This window comes from Erythranthe guttata, chromosome 11 (genome assembly GCF_056151865.1).
Source record: "Erythranthe guttata isolate IM_541 chromosome 11, IM_541, whole genome shotgun sequence".
Classification (NCBI taxonomy): domain Eukaryota; kingdom Viridiplantae; phylum Streptophyta; class Magnoliopsida; order Lamiales; family Phrymaceae; genus Erythranthe; species Erythranthe guttata.
The window spans coordinates 8760900-8783857 of record NC_142543.1 but is presented as its reverse complement, the minus strand read 5'-3'; the positions used below and the strand labels follow the sequence as shown (position 1 = coordinate 8783857).

Here is a 22958-nt window from a genome sequence, read left to right as displayed (position 1 = left end):
AATTCACTGTATAATCGCAAGCTCAAGTTAGCACGATTACAACCCTAGAAACACTTAGAGATATTATGAGAATCCATATAGCCTGGCCAGCTCGATTACTCAAATTTATCTACTTGTTTTCGATGGGTCCTTCATTAAAACGTGGCCACGGTCCAAACATACTTACGACCCACGAGGTCTAACAAGGGGCACGATCCCCATAAAAAAAAAAAAAAAAAAATCTTGAGAGCCTGATCCCCTCTTCAAGTACGTCACGCACAAGGCTATATGTAAACACATACAAGCAACGCGTCAAAACATTGACAATGTCGATAAAAAACAACTCCCACGAGGAGAATACTAGCTCCGTGCTATTTCATTATCGCGAGACAACTCCCACGAGGAGATAACTCGATCAATTCTATTACCCCAGAGACAACTCCCACGAGGAGATTAATTGATCCGGGCTACTACATTATCGCGAGACAACTCCCACGAGGAGATAACTCGATCAATTCTATTACCCCAGAGACAACTCCCACGAGGAGATAAATTGATCCGTGCTACTACATTATCGTGAGACAACTCCCACGAGGAGATAACTCGATCAACACTATTACCCCGCGACGAGACAACTCCCACGAGGAGATAGTTCGCTACTACATCGTCGCGGGACAAAACCGACGACTCAATTAACTTATATCGCGGCAACTTTGTCGCGCTATGCGCCAACGAGCATTCACACCCCTCCGACACACGCTCCAACGCGTTCTCACATACCATTAGTCCATACGCCAACGATCGACTTCTACAATTTTTACTCTCGACACGATTTGCGACCCATCACAACATGGCCCCCACATCGACTCGAGAGTGGGGGGCTTAATGATATGCCTAATTGGGCTAACCCAATGGGCCTACAATTTCTTTACCTACTGGGCTACGAGCCCAATATCGAAGACTAATATCACCGAGGCCCAAACACCTTCACGTAAGGCTTGGGCCCAACAAATCAAACCCAACCCAATAAACGACATATAAATAGAGGTTTTACTCATTTTATTAAGGTACGTCCTATTAACTGAGCAATACTATTAACTGTATTCTCTGGACTATTTCCTCTATCAGCACGTCTGACTTGAGCGTCGGAGGGGTTTCCGCCGCGATATAAGTTAATTGAGTCGTCGGTTTTGTCCCGCGACGAGGGCGGACCCAGGATTAAAATGTAGCGGGGGCAGAGTAATTCGGGGTTCGGGGCAGCGCCCCGAAAAAAAATTTAGGTCCGTAATAATTATATATATATATATATATAATAAATATCTAACAAATCAAGATAAAGAAATTAGTATTTAAACATTAACCGATAAATAATAAAAATAAAACTATCGTATATTTTGTCCCACGAAAAATTCTAAACAATAATAAAAAAAAAATTAATTAAAATGAACTCGACGATCTTTCATTGTATAGAAATCTTCTATAATCGAATCTGTGCTAAACGTATCAGCAATATCCCTCTCTATATGTAGGAGCATGCAATCTCCAAGAAACTCATCTTCCATTTTGTTTCGAAGTTTAGTTTTTGTAAGCTTCATAGCAGAAAATGCTCGCTCTGTAGTAGCCGTAGAAACAGGAAGAAGTAAGATCAAGCGAATCAATCTGTCAACCAAGTAATATATTTCAGACTTTTTCGTCTGCACTAACCCTTCACACAATGTTGCTAAAGTTGGTACCTGACATAAATCTGGATGTTTGACCACGTCGAGATAATAATGCTGCAACTGAAACTTCAAGAGGAGTCTTTCTCGTTCAGTGAAATCCTCAGGATAATATTTTTCAACAAGAGTGCAAATATCGTCAGCATTATTAAACGACTTATATGAATTACTAGGATCTAAAGCAAGGCTAAGAGTCAAGAGTTCCACTGTTTGATCGCAAAATCTGCTATTCAACTCTTTCAACTGAGTGTCTATTGTGGTATTGAAGATATCAAAATGAAAATGATGCTCAATAGTAATATTAATATCACGAGGTTGATGAATCGACTTTCCTCGGCCTACTTTGTAAGCACCATTCATATCAGGCATCTCAATATCCTGACTTTCACAAAATGATGTAACATCACTCAGAAAAGCATTCCATCCATTATCTCTCAATTTCTGCAGGAGTTGCTTTGTCGTTAAAACCAGATTCATAGCATTTAAGATATCTTGAGACTTTTGCTGTAAAGCTTGGCAAAGAACATCAGTAATTCCCATAACTTCTTTCATCAAAATCAGAATAAAGACAAATTGAAAAGATGTCATGATAGAATAAGCAGAATCAGCATCACCACGTTGAGAAAAATTGGCGCCATCAACTATAATACTTTGAAGCACAATACCAGTAGCACTAAACATTTTTAATAAGCTACATATTGAAGAAAAGTGAGAACCCCATCGAGTATTACCTGCCCGTTGTAAAGTACCAATCTGGTTAGCTCCTTTACTAGTCTCAAGCTCACTAATCGATATCAGGCAAGAAATTTCAGCCTGCTGTGAAGTAATTAACTCACCATTTCGCTTTGTAGAAGCACCAACAATATTGACAATAGAATCCAACTTCGTAAAAAATTGATGCACAAGAATCACTTCCCTGGATGCTGTAACTAGAGCCAATTGAAGTCGATGAGCGAAACAATGCACATAGTATGCATATGGACACTCCTTCAAAAATAATGCTTGTAACTGTTGGTCGAAAACCTACACGCAAGTGCACGTATCGTACAAGTAATATAGTGGACAATTAAGTCCGGATATCGAACCCACAGGGAATATTTAATTATCTAACCCTAGACGCTAAATTCTACCAATTATTATCAAGCCCACCCTACACAGTCGAAAGATGATTAATAAACTAAATTAAACTAAAGCAATTAAAACGACAAAAACAAGAAAGCAATTTAAAATACGAAGATTAATCAAAGTAGACAAGCCTAGGATTTTATTCTTCCCCCTATGTGATTATTATTCCCCCAATTCCTTCAATTATGCAAGCAATTAACCCGGATTATTAACCTGAGATGCTAAAATAATCATAACCCGCTTCCGCGTGTATTACGATTCTAATACTCTAGATTCAATTACTATATTCCTATGCAATTAATTCTAGAACACAGCATTAAGCACAAATCTCAATAATGGCTACCTAAGAGATTAACTATATTCCTATGTTAATACCACAAAGACTCTTCTACCACAGTTCTAATTATTAACCCGATCTTCCGATTCATGCGATTAACAATAACATAAAAGCACATAAGTTGATCAAGTTCATGCACTTAATAAAACAAGTAGAAGAAATAATCCGGAATTAAAACTTGCATAAAATCATAGAATAGGGTTCATAAATCCCACATAGGGTTCCAAATAAAATCCTAGAAATAAAGACTTAGCTACTCGTGATTCTTATGATAAAGAAAATAAAAGAAATAAATTAAATAAGAAAAACTATGCTTGAGTCTTCGTTGATCTTCGTTCCTCGCGTTTTGTGATGTAAAATTTCGTCCTTATGGTGTGGGGACTTGTTGCTTTTATAGGCTTTTCTTGATAAGGAAGTAGTAGAAACCTAATAGGAATCTATTTCCGCCACTTTTCTCCACCAGGATTTGTTCTTCGATTTTCGCCATGTTGGAGTCCGAATTTAGGAATGTTGCGTAAATAAGAGTTGTAGCCCTTGAAATTAGCTTTCCAATGCCGCCAAAATCAGCTGATTTGGAGTTCGTATGAGAGAGATATGCTCGAAATGGTGGACACTGCCAAAGCTGTGGCGGGATTCCTTCTTCCAATTCGATTTATTTCCTTATTTGCAACTTTTTCCTTTCTTTTTGATCTTTTTTCCTTCATGGACACCTAATTATCGTTTTCACCTATAAAACACAAAATCAATCAATTAAAAGCACAAATATAATTAAATCTAAACAAAAGATCCACGTAAAGTAAACGTATTGAGCGTAAAATTTACACTCAACACACCCCCAAACTTGAACTTTTGCTTGTCCTCAAGCAAAATCTAATCGTAAGCAAATAACTCAACTACCGCATCTCATCACATAGATTAATGACCAACTTCACGTTTTCAGAACTTGTAATTATAATGAAAATTCTTAGGCATTCGCAAGCTCAAAATTCAACAACACTTAGTCACTCACCATTACCAAAAACCACAATTCATACAATTGCTTCAAGCATCCAATATTTGCAAATTAAAGATAGAAAGAATTTATACTTACATGCATATGCTTGACTCCAAATACTCACCAAATTATTCTACTCTACTAATATCGAACATTAAGCTATTGGGATCATTGGGACTTTGTGGCTTTCAATTGTTAGGCTCTTTGGTTCGAGGTAGGAAATATGGATATATGCGGCTATTTTTCTTGAATTTAGGTGATTACGCCAAAATTTGAAAGATAGGCGTTTGAAACAATGAATTCACCTCTACGGACTTTAATAAACTCGATTTCCAAAAGTTCAAAAGTCTCCACTTTTGCTTTTGAGGCAATGGATCGAGTTTTAAAAAATAATTCAACAACTAGTCCTTATTTCCCCCTTCTAGTCTCTTCTTCTTCTTTTTTTTTTTTTTTTTTTTTTTTTTTTTTTTTTTTTTATATATTTTTTTTTTATATGCATATAGAAGCATAGATATTTGTCTCTTTTTTTTTTTTTTTTTTTTTTTTTTTTTTTTTTTCGAAGAAGAAGAAGGACCTTATAAAACTTTTCGACCGAACTCCAAGGGGTAATTTTCAAGAATCTCCGCCTATTCTACCTTACACATTGGCTAAAAGAAAGAACACCTTTTCTCCGAGGCTCAAATCAAGGTTCTAAGGATAATTTCGATAAAAAGGTCGGCTGGAAAGGCTCAAACGGTTCAAAGAAGGCCCAAATCATATCCCAAATCACTCACTACTCAATACTTCGTATCATAAATTTCCTAAGGTGAGTTCTAAAACCGAACATAGCATGATATAGCACAAATTAATTCCAAATTTAAAATACAAAACATTCAACCAAAGCAATGCACAAAATGTGATTCTTAACAATAATTTGCTTCTAAGTTTCGTTGAATCAAAAGCTAAACAAACATCAAATCCTTATCACACAAAACAAGCAATTTCATCATCAAACATTGACCATCTCTCATCATCATAAATCATCGATGCATTCGACTCAAGCATTTTTTTTTATATTCCGGAAAAACAATAAAAGCAATAAAAATAAATAAATCATAATGCATGCAAACTAAAACAAATAAGCACAAAACATGTTTTTCACCCCCAAACTTAAAATTTTCGTTGCCCTCAACGAAATTAGCACAAAGTTTAAGGATAGAAAACACCTGATTTAGTCGAAATCGTCGTCATCGGGGTATGAGAATTGGCGGGAGAGCAATACGATTTTTTTTTTTTTTTTTTTTTTTTTTTTTAATTTTTTTTTTTTTTTTAATTTTTTTTTTTTTTTTTTTTTTTTTTTTTTGCTCTACTGGTTGTGGGACGGCCGTCCCACATGTTAGGCCATTTTTCGGACGGCCGTCCCACAGACAGAGCTGCAGAATGCGGCCTTCTGTTTCCCGGACGGCCGTCTGACATTTTGCTTGCGATTTCGGACGGCCGTCTGGACCCCCTGACCATGTTTTCGACCCTAAAAATGAAAATTCAAATAAATTAATTAGAATGCATGCCTATAATAATAAAAACGAAACGAAAAATATAAAAAAAAAACCACGAAAAACAATAAAGCTCGGGTTGCCTCCCGAGAAGCGCTAAGTTTAAAGTCTTCAGCCGGACGTTGCTTCTTGAAATTGTTATGTCCAATCCAAAGCCTTGTAGATTGCGCATCCATCCATGAGCTTTGTCACTTCAATTGCAACCGATACAAGGATAGGATTGCAATATGTCAGGGTCCACCTTAGCTTGTAGTCTTTCTTAGTTGTAATCAATCGGTACGAAGCCAAGATGGGATCTTCGTCACCCGCTCCCTCAAATCGGTACACAAAAACCTCACGTCCGCGTATAACCTCCACGTCAAACACATTTGTCTTCTTATCAACCTCTATTGATGCCTTCAAAGCCACGTCAGGAATAACAATAAGATCATCAATTTGAATATTTGCACTAACCACATCTATCTCCTTCTTCTCTTGTTCCGAGACATCTTTGGAGTTGAGCTCGATTTCATTGTCTGATTCATCATCTTCAAGTGTCTTCGTAATTTCTTTTTCCCTCTCATCGACACTATTTTCTAGGTCTAAAGGATTTTTCTCATCACAAGTTTCAGACGGATTTTCTTTGTTGCAACCATTCTCGATATTGTCTGAAATATTTTCAAGAGACCTCTTGAGCTTCATCTCTTCCAACATTATTTCAAGTCTTCGGATAGATGCTTGAGTGGATTTCATAAAATCTTCAAGGATGGATTTCCTATAACACTCCTCAATAGTGGGTTCTCGTGGCTTTGCATAATAGGTTTGAAAATCATCAAATTGCGGCTCACGATGTTGAAAATTGTGGAAATCTTGGCTTGAATTGCTCTGCTCGTACGTGTTGGTGTATGTGTTCCAGTAACCGCCGTTGGTGTTATCTATGAAATTATTCGCTTTCGGTGCATACCAACATTGGTTAGTGTAATGATCTCCACTACATCTTGAACAAAGTAACGGCATATTATAGGTATGTTGGAGGTATTCGCCAGGCGGAAGCCATTCATATCCCGTTTGAGTTTCGCGAAAATTGTAACCTGACATGTAACCAAAGAAAAAAAAAATATTAAAAAATTAAAACGAAAAGATAAAATAAAAAAAATTGGGTGAATCGTGAAAATTGTTCAAATTTAGAGCTAGAATAAAATAAATAATTAAAATATTCCCCGGCAACGGCGCCAAAAACTTGTTGGTCGAAAACCTACACGCAAGTGCACGTATCGTACAAGTAATATAGTGGACAATTAAGTCCGGATATCGAACCCACAGGGAATATTTAATTATCTAACCCTAGACGCTAAATTCTACCAATTATTATCAAGCCCACCCTACACAGTCGAAAGATGATTAATAAACTAAATTAAACTAAAGCAATTAAAACGACAAAAACAAGAAAGCAATTTAAAATACGAAGATTAATCAAAGTAGACAAGCCTAGGATTTTATTCTTCCCCCTATGTGATTATTATTCCCCCAATTCCTTCAATTATGCAAGCAATTAACCCGGATTATTAACCTGAGATGCTAAAATAATCATAACCCGCTTCCGCGTGTATTACGATTCTAATACTCTAGATTCAATTACTATATTCCTATGCAATTAATTCTAGAACACAGCATTAAGCACAAATCTCAATAATGGCTACCTAAGAGATTAACTATATTCCTATGTTAATACCACAAAGGCTCTTCTACCACAGTTCTAATTATTAACCCGATCTTCCGATTCATGCGATTAACAATAACATAAAAGCACATAAGTTGATCAAGTTCATGCACTTAATAAAACAAGTAGAAGAAATAATCCGGAATTAAAACTTGCATAAAATCATAGAATAGGGTTCATAAATCCCACATAGGGTTCCAAATAAAATCCTAGAAATAAAGACTTAGCTACTCGTGATTCTTATGATAAAGAAAATAAAAGAAATAAATTAAATAAGAAAAACTATGCTTGAGTCTTCGTTGATCTTCGTTCCTCGCGTTTTGTGATGTAAAATTTCGTCCTTATGGTGTGGGGACTTGTTGCTTTTATAGGCTTTTCTTGATAATGAAGTAGTAGAAACCTAATAGGAATCTATTTCCGCCACTTTTCTCCACCAGGATTTGTTCTTCGATTTTCGCCATGTTGGAGTCCGAATTTAGGAATGTTGCGTAAATAAGAGTTGTAGCCCTTGAAATTAGCTTTCCAATGCCGCCAAAATCAGCTGATTTGGAGTTCGTATGAGAGAGATATGCTCGAAATGGTGGACACTGCCAAAGCTGTGGCGGGATTCCTTCTTCCAATTCGATTTATTTCCTTATTTGCAACTTTTTCCTTTCTTTTTGATCTTTTTTCCTTCATGGACACCTAATTATCGTTTTCACCTATAAAACACAAAATCAATCAATTAAAAGAACAAATATAATTAAATCTAAACAAAAGATCCACGTAAAGTAAACGTATTGAGCGTAAAATTTACACTCAACAGTAACCCATTCCATTCACCACGCATGTTGCTTGCCCCATCATAACCTTGACCTCGAAGATTGTCCACACTTAATGCATGATGAGAAAGAATAGTAGATAACTCGCACTTAAGAGTCAATGCAGCAGTGTCTTTCACACTTACAATCTCAAAAAAACGTTCTTGAAGAACACCAACTTTGTTGACAAACCTCAAAACAAGAGCCATTTGCTCTTTTTTTGATTCATCCCGTGCTTCGTCAACAAGAATACAAAATTTTGAATCTCCAATATCTTCACGAATTTTGGTTCGCACTTTTGTAGCAATGATATGTAATATCTCCTTTTGAATCTTGCCAGACGTGTATTTGGCATTATGAGGAGCTTTCTCCAAAACTGTTTCAGATACTTTATCATTATACCTTGCCAAAAGTTTCACCATTTCGATAAAATTGCCCGGATTTGTTGATTTTGGCCCTTCATCGTGTCCCCGAAATGGGCATGATTGATATGCAAGCCACCGAACACAATCAATCGATGTTCTCAGCCTCAAGCGATTCTTAAGTATTTGTTCTGCACTTTGGTTCATCATAACATTGTCAATATGTCGAGATTGATTCATTAAATCCTCACATGATTTTACTGCAGCAAAATGTGTGGAAGAATGATCTCCCACGTGACTTAGAAAAGCACACTTCTTTTTGTCGTTAACCTTTTTCCAATTGCGAAATCCTGCCACAGTAAATGCATTTGCCCCAAAACGTGCATTTGGCTTACTTGCAAAAAGATAACAAGGTAAACAATATGCAGCATCTGTTGTAGGTGAGTACTCTAACCAGGTCGGAAATTGGGCAAACCAAGAGTGCTGAAATCTCCTCGGATATTTGGTATTATTTGAATAGGGATATTTGGATAAGTAAAATTGATATGGCCCCATTTTGATGTAAGACCGTCGAATTTCATCTTGTTGGTTAACACGATACTGCCAAATTTGCAGACGTTTTCCCGGATCACGTTCCAAAATTAATTCCTGGTTAGAATCAACTGCAGCAGTCTGTTCAACTTGATGAGCAAAAAATTGATCTTTATGAGCAGAAGTTTCGACTATTTCTCGGTCATCAACAACGGAACTATCAACATCAGGTGTCTTCGGCACTTCATTGACACTCTTAAAAAATGTTTCGATTGTGCTATTTTTTAATCGTTTAGATTGGTGTGTAGACATCGCAATAACAAAACCTACAATTAAAATTAATTAAAACGAATCTACGAAATATTAAGTTCGAGGTAGCAATTATGGAGAAACAAATCTCAATAAACCCCAAATCAATGAATACGACTATAAAAAAAATATTCAAATAAAATTTAAATTAGATGTAAAGAACCGATTCCACAAAAAATAATTCATTGAATCAACTACTAAAATCTTAGATATGCAAGCAAACATAGAAAAATAAAAAATAAACAAAACGATATTATTTCGAAATCAAAAAGCAATAGCAATTAGAAAATCAATCATCCAAATATAAAGCAAGAAAAATAATAAAAGATAGTACTGGTAAAATTTGTACCTTCAAGTTTTTGAGAAAAGAACAAAAGTCACCTACGAAGCACCTTCTTTTCTATGTTTTCTTGTTTTGTCTTTTAGTTTGTAGGAATAGGATTTATATTGTTTTATATAAGTTAGAGGGGACCACAATTATCGTAGGATGTTATGTTACGGCTCTTTATTCACTTCAATTAGGTTTAGGTTTTCCTTTTTTTTTTTTTAAGTCTTATATATAATATATATATATATATATAATATAATAGTATTAAATTTTTTTTTTTTTTTGGGGGGTCAACCGCCCCCCCCCTGCCCCAGCAAAGTACCGCCCCTGAGCGAACTATCTCCTCGTGGGAGTTGTCTCGTCGCGGGGTAATAGTGTTGATCGAGTTATCTCCTCGTGGGAGTTGTCTCACGATAATGTAGTAGCACGCTTTGCTCTCCCAGTTCATTTTCTACACTACCCCAGGTGATCTAAGTAATTAGCATCATCAATGTCTAATGACAATACTTTAATTTGAAAATAAGTTACAGAAAATGGTAAAGGGGTAAAATGGTAAATGTATAAGCACCAACGAGAGTGGTGCACAGGTGCAGTGCTGTCACGGGTACAGCAGTAAAACCCTGTGACAGTATTTACTATTTAATGCCACAAATACAATAAATATAATTGCAGAATGCAGATGACTTCATAAATACTCAGTTATGAGTTATGAACATAACTTGTTTTTTTAGTAATTGTACAAGGACAAAAATAAATGCCTCTTCTATGTTATCCACAAATCGGAATAAATATTATATTTTTATTAAAAATATCAGTTATCAATTAAAAAATAGGATAATTTTTTTTTTTAGATAAAATTTATATCATATATACAGTACTTTAGTAATTTTTTAATTGAATAATTTAAAGTAACAATTAACAATTATATATTTCTCGCGCGTTGGGATTTCAATTGAGCCGTGTAAGTTGAGTTTTGGATGATTCAAGCTCACATACTATAAGTTAAAGTTCATCGGGCTTTGAATTTATATCATCCTTATATGGGCTTTATTCGGATTGAGCCATAGTAGACTCAAATTTGACTCATAAATGAATTTGATTTAATAAAATAAGTCAAATATAATTGGATCGAGCTATCGGGCTTTGAGTAGACCCGACTCAATTGTGAATTCTATATATTTACCCACGATACATTTTGTTGAATATATAATTGGCGTTAATATATTTAAATTGGTGAGGCAATATAATGGTTCCAAGAATTGATTTCAAAGGTATTCGTGATTGTGATGGTGCACTTGAATAAAAAAAATGAAATGTCAACATCTTGTAAAATTAAACAATCTTATCTCACATGGCCCAATTCACAATACGTTAACGTTTTATGTACCAAATTCTAGATTCGAAATTAATTATTAATTCTTTAGCTTATAAGCTTTAAACATGTGTATATATCTAATTTTTCATTGTTATTTTTTTTCTTCCTTTCTTGGTGGGGGCTTAAATTGGATTTTGATGTGATTTGGTATCTTGATGCCACAATATAATTGCCTAGTTCACTAAGATCGTCCTTGTTCGAAATCTCAAAATTTATAAGGGATAGACCGTATCAGGTATTAGGTGAAATATAAAATGACATCTAACTATAAAAATACAATAATATATTTTTTTTTTCTTTTCTATACATTAATTATTTCTTGATATAAGAATTAACACACTTAATTAAGTAAAACACACATAAACAAAATAGTAGTACATAAATAAACCAATAAAATAGGTTGAAGACCGGTCAACATCAGTGCATGAATAGTAGCCATTATGGAAGACTAAAAACTTTTGTATTTTTTCAAAGCTTCATTTACACAAAAGGCATATCTCATGATAAAGCAATTTACAAATCTAAATTCTTAATTTTATTTTATTTTTAAATCATTATTTTAATTAATTAATTAATTAATTAATAATGGCAAACATTTCATTTCTGGTTAGTTAAATCAATAGGGCCCACTCTCTCTCTCTCTCTCCTCTCTCTTTCTCTCTCTACCAAAAAGCAAATCCAATTATTTTCTCGATTCCATCTTTCTTTTACAGTCCCCATGCATCAATAAGGTGACACACACACACACACAGTTTCAATGGAGAAGATTCTCCTCCGCCCCTTTTACTTCTTTCTACTAATGGCTGTCGCCGGCGGCGGCGGCGGCGGCGGCGGCGGCACAGATCCTATATCCCATGCCCTCTTGAGCTTAAAATTCGAATTTGTAGAAGATTCCAATAGTTTAAATGACTGGGTAATTTCTTCGGCTTCTGGAGCTGATCGGCTGGCCGGCAAAATCTACGCGTGTTCTTGGACCGGGATTCGGTGCAGTGATAATTCCTCCAAATTCGTCGGTTTAGACCTGTCGATGAAGAATCTCGGCGGCTCGTTATCCGGGAAGCAGTTCGGTTTGTTTTCCGATCTCGTCGATCTCAATCTGAGCCATAACTCGTTTTCCGGCCAACTTCCCGCCGGTGTTTTCAACCTCACTAACCTGGAATCGTTAGATATCAGTAGGAACAATTTCTCCGGGGGTTTTCCGAGTGGGATTCTGAGGCTCCGGAGTTTGGTCGTTCTCGACGCGTTCAGCAACAGCTTCGCCGGAAACCAACCGGCCGACGTCTCTCAAGTGGAGTATCTCAAAGTGCTGAACTTCGCCGGAAGCTACTTCAGCGGTCCAATCCCGCCGGAGTACGGCTCGTTCAAATCGCTCGAGTTCATCCACCTGGCCGGGAATTTCCTCGGCGGCCAAATACCGCCGGAGCTGGGGAATCTGAGATTTCTCTCCCACATGGAGATTGTGATGATTGGCTGAGTAAGGAGGGAAGGGGGGTCTTTTGAATTAGTAATACTACGTCGTTTTGAGAAGAGTTGTGTTTCACTTATAAAAACGTGTTATGAGATAACGTTTTATAATTAAAAAGGGCTGACTCGTGAGTAGCACGTGAGGGTTGCATGGCTGTCATAAACCCTACGTTTTTGGTAACCCTAGCTATATAAATGGAAAGTGGAGGAGAAACCCTCCAAGTTTGGACTAGCTAGTGTAGTTAGGGTAGGTAGCAGTAGTAGTCTTTTTGCAGCTGCCATTTGATCTTGTGTAAGGCTTTATTTATTGTGTTTTCCTTTTCTTGTATGGATTAAAGACTCACTTTTGGAGTTGGTAATGCAAGAACCCTATTTTCAGTTTTATTGTGTTTTGCTGATTTCTTATGTTAAAGCTAGTCCATGACATTTGGTAATCAGAGCATGGTTCTGGACATCACCTGTTCATTATCACTCAAGAATTACTCACTTCATATTCACTAAACACAGCACCACAAATCACTTCACTTACACAAAAAAATGAGCAGAAATAGGAATGAAATCACAGACCCATCGCAAGAAGCAACAGATCTGTTCAAAGAGGAGCAGAGAGAGATAAACACCAGACACCAAGCGGAGATGAGAACCTTGAAGGAAGAGATGACCAATATGAGCTTCAATATGGAACAAGTTAAGAGATTACTTGAAGAAATGACCAAGAACAACAAAGGAAAGGAACCAGTTTATGTGGTGGGGCAGTCATCTCAAAACGACAGGCTCTACACACCTCACCAAGACCATTTCTTGCCGGGCTTAACACCAGACAGAAGTGCTGAAGGCAACAGGAGGAACCCCATGGAAGCTGAAAACTTGGGACAGAGAGGGCAAGAGATGCAGATCTGCAACAACACAAGAGGGCAGAGGGGTGAGTTTCCCAAATTCAACGGAGAGGACCCTAGAACTTGGATAAGAAGGTGCAACAGGTACTTTGTCCTAAACCCTATGTCTGATGTAGAGAGAGTAATGATGGCTGCTATGAATCTGGAAGGCAAGGCTGAGTATTGGTACATGGATTATGTGGAAGGAAGGGAGTTTGTAGGGTGGAATGTATTCTCCAATATGGTTTATGAGAGATTTATGGATGAGGAAGGAATAGATGTGGTGGAGCAGTTCCACAAGCTGAGACAAGAGGGAAGTATAGAGGAGTATAGACTCAAGTTTGAGGAGCTCAAGGCTTTTATGGCTCAGAACCATAGGAACTTAGGTGAAGACTACTACATTAGAGCTTTTTTGGGAGGGATGAAGGATGAGCTTAAGAGCTTGGTGAAAGTGCTCAAACCTATGTCTCTGGCACAAGCTATACAGATAGCTAAGATGTATGAAAACACTTTGGACCACCTCAAGTTGGGATTGAGAAACACTGTCAAACAAGCTACAAATATAGCCAATAGAGGGGGCAAGGAGACTCACCAGGGTGGCACTAACAGAAGCTGGAACACACCAAACCATAATCATAAAGGCAACATCATAAGGAAGCTATCTAAACCAGAAATGGAAGACAGAAAGAGGAGGGGGCTGTGCTTCAATTGTGATGAGAGGTTTGTTCCGGGGCATAAGTGTAAGAATGTGTTCACCATTGTTGGAGTTGAAGAAGAGCCAGATGAAGGAGAGAGCTTAGAGCAGTTAGAGGAAGTACCAGAAGGGGTAGAAGAAGAGGCTATTGGCATCTCTCTCACTGCGTTGACTGGTCAGTCAACTGCCAACACCTTGAAGATCAAAGGCAAGGTCAAGAACAATTACTTGACAATGCTTCTTGACACAGGAAGCACTCATAGTTTCCTGGACCCTCAGACAGCAAGGAAACTAGGATGTGAAGTAATATACACCAACAAATTGTTGGTCACAGTGGCTAATGGAAATCAAATGGATTGCAATGCTAAATGTCCAGCATTTCAGTGGGAAATGGGGAAGCACCACTTCATATTTGAGATGAGATTGCTCAAATTAGGGGGGTGTGATGCAGTGATTGGTGTGGACTTTATGCAGAAGTTTGGGCCAGTGCTGTTTGACCATGTGAATCAATTTGTTACACTAAGGCATGGTATCAAAGATATCACCATTCATGCTGACAAGCAAGAGGCCTCGATCAGCATGATCACTGGCCAGATGCTGAGTAAGATGTTTAAAAAAGGGCAAGTAGGGCTGGGGTGTTTTTTTATGATGAGTGGAGAACAGAAGGAGCAGACTTCAGATCAGAATCAGACTGTTAGCATGGAGAGGTTACTGTTGGAGTATAAAGACATCTTTCAAGAACCTGCAGAGTTGCCACCTAACAGAAGCATTGACCATTCAATCACCTTAAAAGAGGGAGCAGTTCCTTTTAAGGCTCAGCCATACAGGTACCCTTATATGCAGAGGAAAGAAGTGGAGAAAATGGTAGAAGAGATGCTGAAAACTGGGATAATCCAAGCTAGCACCAGCCCATTTGCCTCACCAGTCCTTCTAGTCAAAAAGAAAGATGGAAGCTGGAGGTTCTGTGTGGACTACAGAAGGTTAAATGCCATCACTGTCAAAGATAGCTACCCTATCCCCATTATTGATGATCTCTTGGATGAATTGGGCCAGGCTAGGGTGTTCTCTAAGATTGATCTAAGGGCTGGGTATCATCAAATTAGGGTTAAATCTGAGGACATTCCAAAAACTGCATTTGTGACTTCATCAGGGCATTATGAGTTCAAAGTTATGCCATTTGGACTCACTAATGCTCCTGCAACCTTTCAGTCTTTGATGAATGATATATTCAGGAGGCAGCTGAGGGAGTTTGTGCTGGTATTCTTTGATGATATATTAGTATATAGTGCAAATGAAACCATGCATTTGGACCACTTGAGGACAGTGCTAGAATTGTTGAGACAGCACCAATTGTATGCAAAATCATCTAAGTGCAGCTTCAATCAGAAGAGAGTAGAGTACCTTGGGCATGTAATTGATGAGAATGGAGTGGGGGTTGACCAAGAGAAAATTAAGAGTATCAAGGAGTGGCCACTACCACAGACAGTTAAAGCTTTGAGGGGGTTTTTAGGGTTGACAGGCTATTACAGAAAGTTTGTCAAGGGATATGGAACCATTGCCAAGCCCTTGACAACACTGCTCAAGAAAGGGCAGTTTGGCTGGAATGATGAAGCCAACAGTGCATTTGAAGCACTGAAGACAGCCATGATCAACACACCAGTGCTGCAGCTGCCCAACTTCAACAAAAGCTTTGTAGTAGAGACTGATGCCTGCCAGCATGGGATTGGGGCTGTTCTGATGCAAGAAGGACACCCCATTGCTTACCTTAGCAAAGCACTGGGACCAAGGAATGCTGGATTGTCCATATATGAAAAGGAATTCCTAGCCATTCTCATGGCAGTACAGAAATGGAGATCATACTTGATTTGTGGAACCTTCACTATTAGAACAGACCAGAAGAGTCTCAAGTATCTCTTGGAGCAGAAGTTGTCTACTCCACTGCAGCACAAGTACCTAGCTAAGCTAATGGGGTTCAATTACAAAATAGAGTACAAGAAAGGAGCAGAAAACAAGGCTGCTGATGCACTTTCAAGGAGAGAGGAACCACTGGAGGTATCACAGATCACCATCCTCCAACCAATGTGGGTGCAAGAAGTAGAGGAAAGCTATATGAATGATAAAGAAGCAGAAGAAGCCATTGTAGAGTGCACCATGAGACCAATGGATGTTTCCTACTTTGAGTACGGTGAAGGGATTTTGAGGTGCAGGGGGAAGATTTATGTGGGGAGTAATCTTTATTTTAGAAGAAAAATCATAGAGTTCATACATAACTCTAGTTTTGGGGGGCATTCAGGGATACAAGCCACCTTTCAGAGAGTCCAAGTTACTTTCTGGTGGCCACAGATGAAGTTACAAGTGGAGGAGGTAGTTAAGGAGTGCCACATATGCCAGATTAACAAGCATGAGAGTGTAAGGAATCCTGGCTTACTGCAACCTCTTCCCATACCAGACCAAGCATGGTCCCACATCTCCATGGATTTCATTGTGGGGCTGCCAAATTCTAGAGGAAAGGATATCATATGGGTAGTTGTGGATAGATTGACCAAATATGGGCATTTTATTGCTCTCAGCCACCCCCTTACAGCTTCTGTGCTATCTAAAGTCTTTATTGACACAGTGTACAAGTTGCATGGGCTCCCTACTAGTATTGTGTCTGATAGGGACCCCATTTTCACTAGCAACTTCTGGAAGGAGCTCATGAAGGTCTTGGGGGTGCAGCAGCAAATGAGCTCTGCTTATCATCCTCAAACAGATGGTCAAACAGAAAGGGTGAACCAATGTTTGGAAACATACTTAAGGTGTATGTGTGGTCACTACCCTAAAGAGTGGAGTAACTGGATTTCCTTAGCTGAATGGTGGTACAACACCAGTTATCACACCACCATCCAGAGAGCACCTTTTGAGGCTCTGTATGGGTATGCTCCCCCTCAGATGGGATATGGCCCTCATCTAATGCCTAAGACAGTGGGAGTGGAGACTTGGGCTAAGGAACATCAAGCCACTACACAGAAACTCAAGGAGTTGCTGAGGCAAGCTCAGGAAAGGATGAAGAGGTTTGCTGATCCCCACAGAAGTGAGAGGACTTTTGAAGAAGGAGAATGGGCTTACCTGAAACTGAAACCCTACAAGCAGCTCAGTCTGAGGAAGAGTAGGGTGTGGAAACTAACCCCTAAGTACTGTGGGCCATTTCTTATCCTAAGGAGAATTGGAGAGGTTGCTTATGAGTTGAAACTGCCTGATAACGCCAAAATTCACCCTGTTTTCCATGTTTCACAGTTAAAGAAGAAGGTAGGTAAGTCTGATAGAGTGGTGGAGGAACTGCCTCCACTGGATGAGAAAAACCAAATTATGCTTGTCCCGGAGAAGGTGTTGGAGCGCAGATTGGTGAAGAGGAAGAATGCAGCTGTGGGGCAGTGGTTAGTACAATGGGCACACTTGCCAGTTGAGGAGGCCACATGGGAAGATGGGGAGGAGATGTTGAAGAAGTACCCAAATTTTCAGCCATGAGACATGGCTGAAGTAAGGGGGGAGGAGTGTGATGATTGGCTGAGTAAGGAGGGAAGGGGGGTCTTTTGAATTAGTAATACTACGTCGTTTTGAGAAGAGTTGTGTTTCACTTATAAAAACGTGTTATGAGATAACGTTTTATAATTAAAAAGGGCTGACTCGTGAGTAGCACGTGAGGGTTGCATGGCTGTCATAAACCCTACGTTTTTGGTAACCCTAGCTATATAAATGGAAAGTGGAGGAGAAACCCTCCAAGTTTGGACTAGCTAGTGTAGTTAGGGTAGGTAGCAGTAGTAGTCTTTTTGCAGCTGCCATTTGATCTTGTGTAAGGCTTTATTTATTGTGTTTTCCTTTTCTTGTATGGATTAAAGACTCACTTTTGGAGTTGGTAATGCAAGAACCCTATTTTCAGTTTTATTGTGTTTTGCTGATTTCTTATGTTAAAGCTAGTCCATGACAGAGATCGGTTACAACTCCTACGAGGGCGAAATCCCGTGGCAATTCGGTAATATGAGCAATCTCCAGTACCTCGATATCGCCGACGCAAATATCTCCGGCCAAATCCCTAAACAGCTCAGCAACCTCACGAAACTCGAATCGCTCTTCCTCTTCAAAAACCAACTCACCGGAAAACTCCCGCCGGAGCTCAGCAAAATCTCGACCCTCAAAAGCTTAGATCTCTCCGACAACCTCATCTCCGGCGAAATCCTGGAGATTTTCTCGGAGCTAACAAATTTAACACTGCTGAGTTTGATGTACAATGAATTATCTGGCCCCGTTCCTCAATCCATAGCCAACCTCCCAAATCTCGATACTCTCCTTATATGGAACAATTATTTCACCGGCTCACTCCCACAGAATTTAGGGAGAAACTCTAAACTCCAACACGTCGACGTTTCGACAAATTATTTCTCCGGTAATATCCCACCGGAGATATGCTCCGGTGGGGGCTTACTCAAATTAATCCTGTTCTCGAACAATTTCACCGGTGGGCTTTCTCCCTCCCTCTCCAATTGTTCGTCGCTCATTCGCCTCCGAATCGAAGATAATTCATTTTCTGGCGAGATTTCTCTGCGGTTTTCGAATCTCCCGTTTATTTCGTATGTGGATCTTTCGAGAAACAAGTTCACCGGAGGAATCCCCTCGGATATTGCTCTTGCCTCGTTTCTCGAGTACTTCAACGTGTCCGATAATCAAGAACTCGGAGGAGAAATACCGTTGAAGACGTGGTCTCTGCCTAATCTTCGCAACTTTTCGATGGAATCTTGCGGCATATCGGGGAATATTCCTCCTTTCGAGCCCTGCAAATCGGTTTCGGTTCTTGAATTGAGAACCAACAACTTAACCGGAGGAATCCCGTTAACCGTGTCTAGTTGTAAGCAGCTCTTGAAAATGGACGTAGCTGAGAATAACTTGAATGGCTCGATACCGGTGGAGCTGGCTACCCTGCCCGTACTTACCGAATTAGACATTTCACACAATGGCTTCTTCGGTCCGATCGAGGGCGTTTTCAGAAATTCACCTAGCTTGAAACTCCTCAATGTGTCATACAACGATATCTCAGGCCCGATTCCTTCGAGCAGCACTTTCGAAAAAATGGATATAACCGCTTTTTTGGGCAATCCAAAGCTATGTGGCCCCCCTCTAAGGCCTTGCAAAAACGGGATTTCGAGTGAATTGGAAATAGGAAGCCGGAGAGCACAGAAGCTAGCTTGGATTGTCGTACTATGTGCTGTCACGATTCTATTCGTAACGGGTTCGGTTTTCGTAATACTTCACTTGAGAAGAAGAAGCAACAAAGGCCAATGGAAAATGGTTTCCTTTAGCGGACTTCCTCAGTTTACAGCAAAGGATGTGTTGAGGAGCTTTAATTATACAGAACAAGACTCGTTCGGTAAAGTGGTTTTACCGACAGGAATCACTGTTTCGATCAAGAAAATCGAGTGGGGCTCGAACGAAGCGGAAATTAGGCTGCAAAATTTTATGAGGATTGGAAATGTGAGGCACGAGAATTTGACGAGATTGTTGGGAGTTTGCTATAACAACCATTTTGCGTATTTGTTGTACGAATATTTGCCAAACGGGAGTTTAGCAGAGACGATTACAATTAGGAGAGAGTGGGGGAGTAAGTGTAGAATAGTAATTGGAGTTGCTAAGGCACTTTGCTTTCTTCACCATGGCTGTTATCCAGCTATCCCACATGGAAATCTCGAGGCTAAAAACGTACTTTTCGATGAAAAACGGAGCCCCGTTTGGCTGAATACGGGCTCCATTCAATTGCGGAACCGAGTCAAAGCCCACTACTAGTAAAGAGTACAAAGGAGAGAGGTAAAAAATCAAGAATGCTTTAATCATTTTATTTTTTTGGCTAGTTAACTTTAGTTAAAGATATTCAAGATTTGCTTTGTGTGTGTGTGTGTGTGGACAGGTGGATTTGGAGCACCATTGATAAAGGATGAGCTGTGCATGGATGTATACAATTTTGGTGAACTCGTACTCGAGATTTTATCGAACGGTAGAGTGGCGAGTGCATCGGAGATTATGGAGAAAAATAAACGTGATAGTTTCGTAAGAGAAGTTGCTGATAATTCGTTCAAACAGGAGGTGGATTCGGTTATTGAAGTTGTTCTGCTCTGCACGAGAAGTAGGCCGTTCGAGAGACCTTCGATGCAAGAATTACTAAAGCTGTTATCGGGGCTTAAATCGGTGAAGAATGGCAATGCTTGTAAAGCATGAATTAGGTGTGAGTTTCAAATTTCATCAAATTTGTAGAATTTTTTATTATTTTTTTTTTATTTTAAATTTTAATTTTTTTTTGTGTGTGTGTGTGTTTTGATTGATGAATGTATCAGAAACAATTTGCTGTGAATTAGAATGTGTATATATTTATTGTTTATTATAAGGTGTTTCTAAGTGTAAAATCATAGTGTTGAGGTTACTTTGTTGTTCTACTATGCAGTTCAAGTTGCTATTGCATTATTTGGTACCCGAAGGAACCGGCCATGATAATTTTTTCCATCCTGCTTATATTTTTTTTTTTGATAGGAAAACGAACATATATTAATCATGAATAAAAGAGTCAACAAGAGGGTAGCCAATGTCACAAAAACAAGAAATAGGAATAAAACTAGAAGAGACAACACCATTCCAATTTAAATTAAAGGCCCAACGAGCAAGGTTATGAGCCGACAAATTGGAATTCCTTGGGCAGAATTTGAATTTCCACTTTGGCCAGAGAGACCAATATCTTTTAATCTCATCAATGAGAGGAGAGGAAGGCCAGTGAGATTGAGGAGTGTCATCATTGATGTAGAGGATTGCATTGAGGCAATCAGCTTCAAAAATTGCGTTTTTGATATTTGCTCGCTTGATGAAAGAACATGCGTCTCTGATTGCAAAAGATTCAGCCATAGTAGAGTCGTGACAGTGGTACATAGAGGAATGAGCGTACACAATTGAACCATTGAAGTTTCTGATGATGAAGGCAGCTGAAGCAGTGCCATTGATGAATGAACAATCCGAGTTGATTTTATACCATCCTACAGGAGGTTTACTCCACTGTTGAGAGATATGCTTCCCAGCTTTGAGGGCACATGCAAGTTGGCTAGTCCAGTGAGAGGTAGCCTTGTTGGTCACAATAGGAAGTAAATCCTGCAGAGAAACAGGGGGCAAGCCGTGAGTGATCAAATTTCTATTAGTCCAAATAGCATAAAAAAAAACAGCAACAGTAACAAGAAACTTTTCTCTAATAATATTAGAAGGGAAAACTCCACCATTATTTTTAAGAATAAGAGCTAACCATTCTTGTTAAGTGTATATTTTTACACTTTATCATATCTTTTTATTTGAGCTTTTGGTGTGTTTTAATGATAATTGGTGCTTAAAAAGTTGATTTATTGTATTTTAGGTACAAATTGAAGAATTGGAAAAGTATGGGGTCAAAACTGCAATTTTGGCGAAAATATGGGTCAAAAGTGAAAATATCAAAATTCTGAAGATTTAATGCTGAGACCCCCGTCCCAGTTTTAGTGCAAATCGTGGGACCCCCGTCCGAGAATCCGAAGTTGCGCAGAAAAGGGATTTTAATTGCACAAGGAAACTGCCTTCTTCCGCAAGTTCTTCACCCTATATAAGACCAAGCCAAGCACACAATTGGGGATCAATCTTTGGACGCAAATTCAAGAGCATAGAAGATCAACGAAGATTCAAGCATAGTTTTTCTTATTTAATTTATTTATTTTATTTTATTTATCATAAGAATTACGAGTAGCTAAGTTTTTATTTCTAGGATTTTATTTAGAACCCTATGTGGGATTTATGAACTCAATTCTATGATTTTATGCAAGTTTTAATTCCGGATTATTTCTTCTACTTGTTTTATTAAGTTCATGAAACTGGTCACTTTATGCGCTTTTATGTTATTGTTAATCGCATGAATCGGAAGATCGGGTTAATAATTAGAACTGTGGTAGAAGAGCCTTTGTGGTATTAACATAGGAATATAGTTAATCTCTTAGGTAGCCATTATTGAGATTTGTGCTTAATGCTGTGTTCTAGAATTAATTGCATAGGAATATAGTAATTGAATCTAGAGTATTAGAATCGTAATACACGCGGAAGCGGGTTATGATTATTTTAGCATCTCAGGTTAGTAATCCGGGTTAATTGCTTGCATAATTGAAAGAATTGGGGGAATAATAATCACATAGGGGGAAGAATAAAATCCTAGGCTTGCTTATCTTGATTAAATCTTCGTTTTAAATTGCTTTCTTGTTTTTGCCTGTCTTTTAATTTATTTTAATTTAGTTAATTCTCTTTAAAGTCGACTGTGTAGGGTGGGCTTGATAATAATTGGTAGAATTTAGCGTCTAGGATTAGATAATTAAATATTCCCTGTGGGTTCGATATCCGGACTTTTAGTCCACTATATTACTTGTACGATACGTGCACTTGCGTGTAGGTTTTCGACCAACAGGTAGCCTTGTTGGTCACAATAGGAAGTAAATCCTGCAGAGAAACAGGGGGCAAGCCGTGAGTGATCAAATTTCTATTAGTCCAAATAGCATAAAAAAAAACAGCAACAGTAACAAGAAACTTTTCTCTAATAATATTAGAAGGGAAAACTCCACCATTCTTTTTAAGAATAAGAGCTAACCAATCCTTAATAGTGTAATTATTGAAAGACTCAAGAGAAAAGTTCCAGTTTGAGATGAAAAATAGTTGTTTAATAAAGACACAGTTAATAAAAATATGATCAACAGATTCAGGAAGTGAATCACAAAGAGGGCATTGAGTGGGAATAGAGGGCAGGAAGATGCTAAGTTTAGAT

At 38.4% G+C, this 22958-nt stretch overlaps 1 protein-coding gene and 1 pseudogene across 2 annotated transcripts; one reads left to right on the top strand and one right to left on the bottom strand.

Annotated features, from left to right (window-relative positions):
- Nucleotides 1-1412: 1412 nt before the first annotated feature.
- On the bottom strand, nucleotides 1413-9389 carry LOC105965386 (uncharacterized). The gene is made up of 2 exons (XM_088825868.1): nucleotides 8181-9389; nucleotides 1413-2705 (listed from the first exon to the last, which is right to left on the bottom strand). Exons 1-2 carry the CDS (start codon nucleotides 9387-9389, stop codon nucleotides 1413-1415), a joined length of 2502 nt encoding a protein of 833 aa, XP_088681994.1.
- Nucleotides 9390-11733: 2344 nt separating this feature from the next.
- LOC105965385 (uncharacterized) lies at nucleotides 11734-20416 on the top strand (annotated as a pseudogene). Its single transcript, XR_016034362.1, has 3 exons — nucleotides 11734-12548; nucleotides 18092-19957; nucleotides 20058-20416. The product of XR_016034362.1 is annotated as an uncharacterized LOC105965385 (transcript).
- The last annotated feature ends 2542 nt before the right edge of the window (nucleotides 20417-22958 follow it).

Excerpts from the sequence above, each read along its gene's own strand:
- LOC105965386 (XM_088825868.1), bottom strand. The coding sequence starts at position 9,389 with ATGTCTACACACCAATCTAAACGATTAAAAAATAGCACAATCGAAACA. Across the intron at positions 2,706-8,180 it reads GGAATGGGTTACTGTTGAGT|TTACAAGCATTATTTTTGAA; the intron begins GTAAATTTTACG and ends TTCGACCAACAG.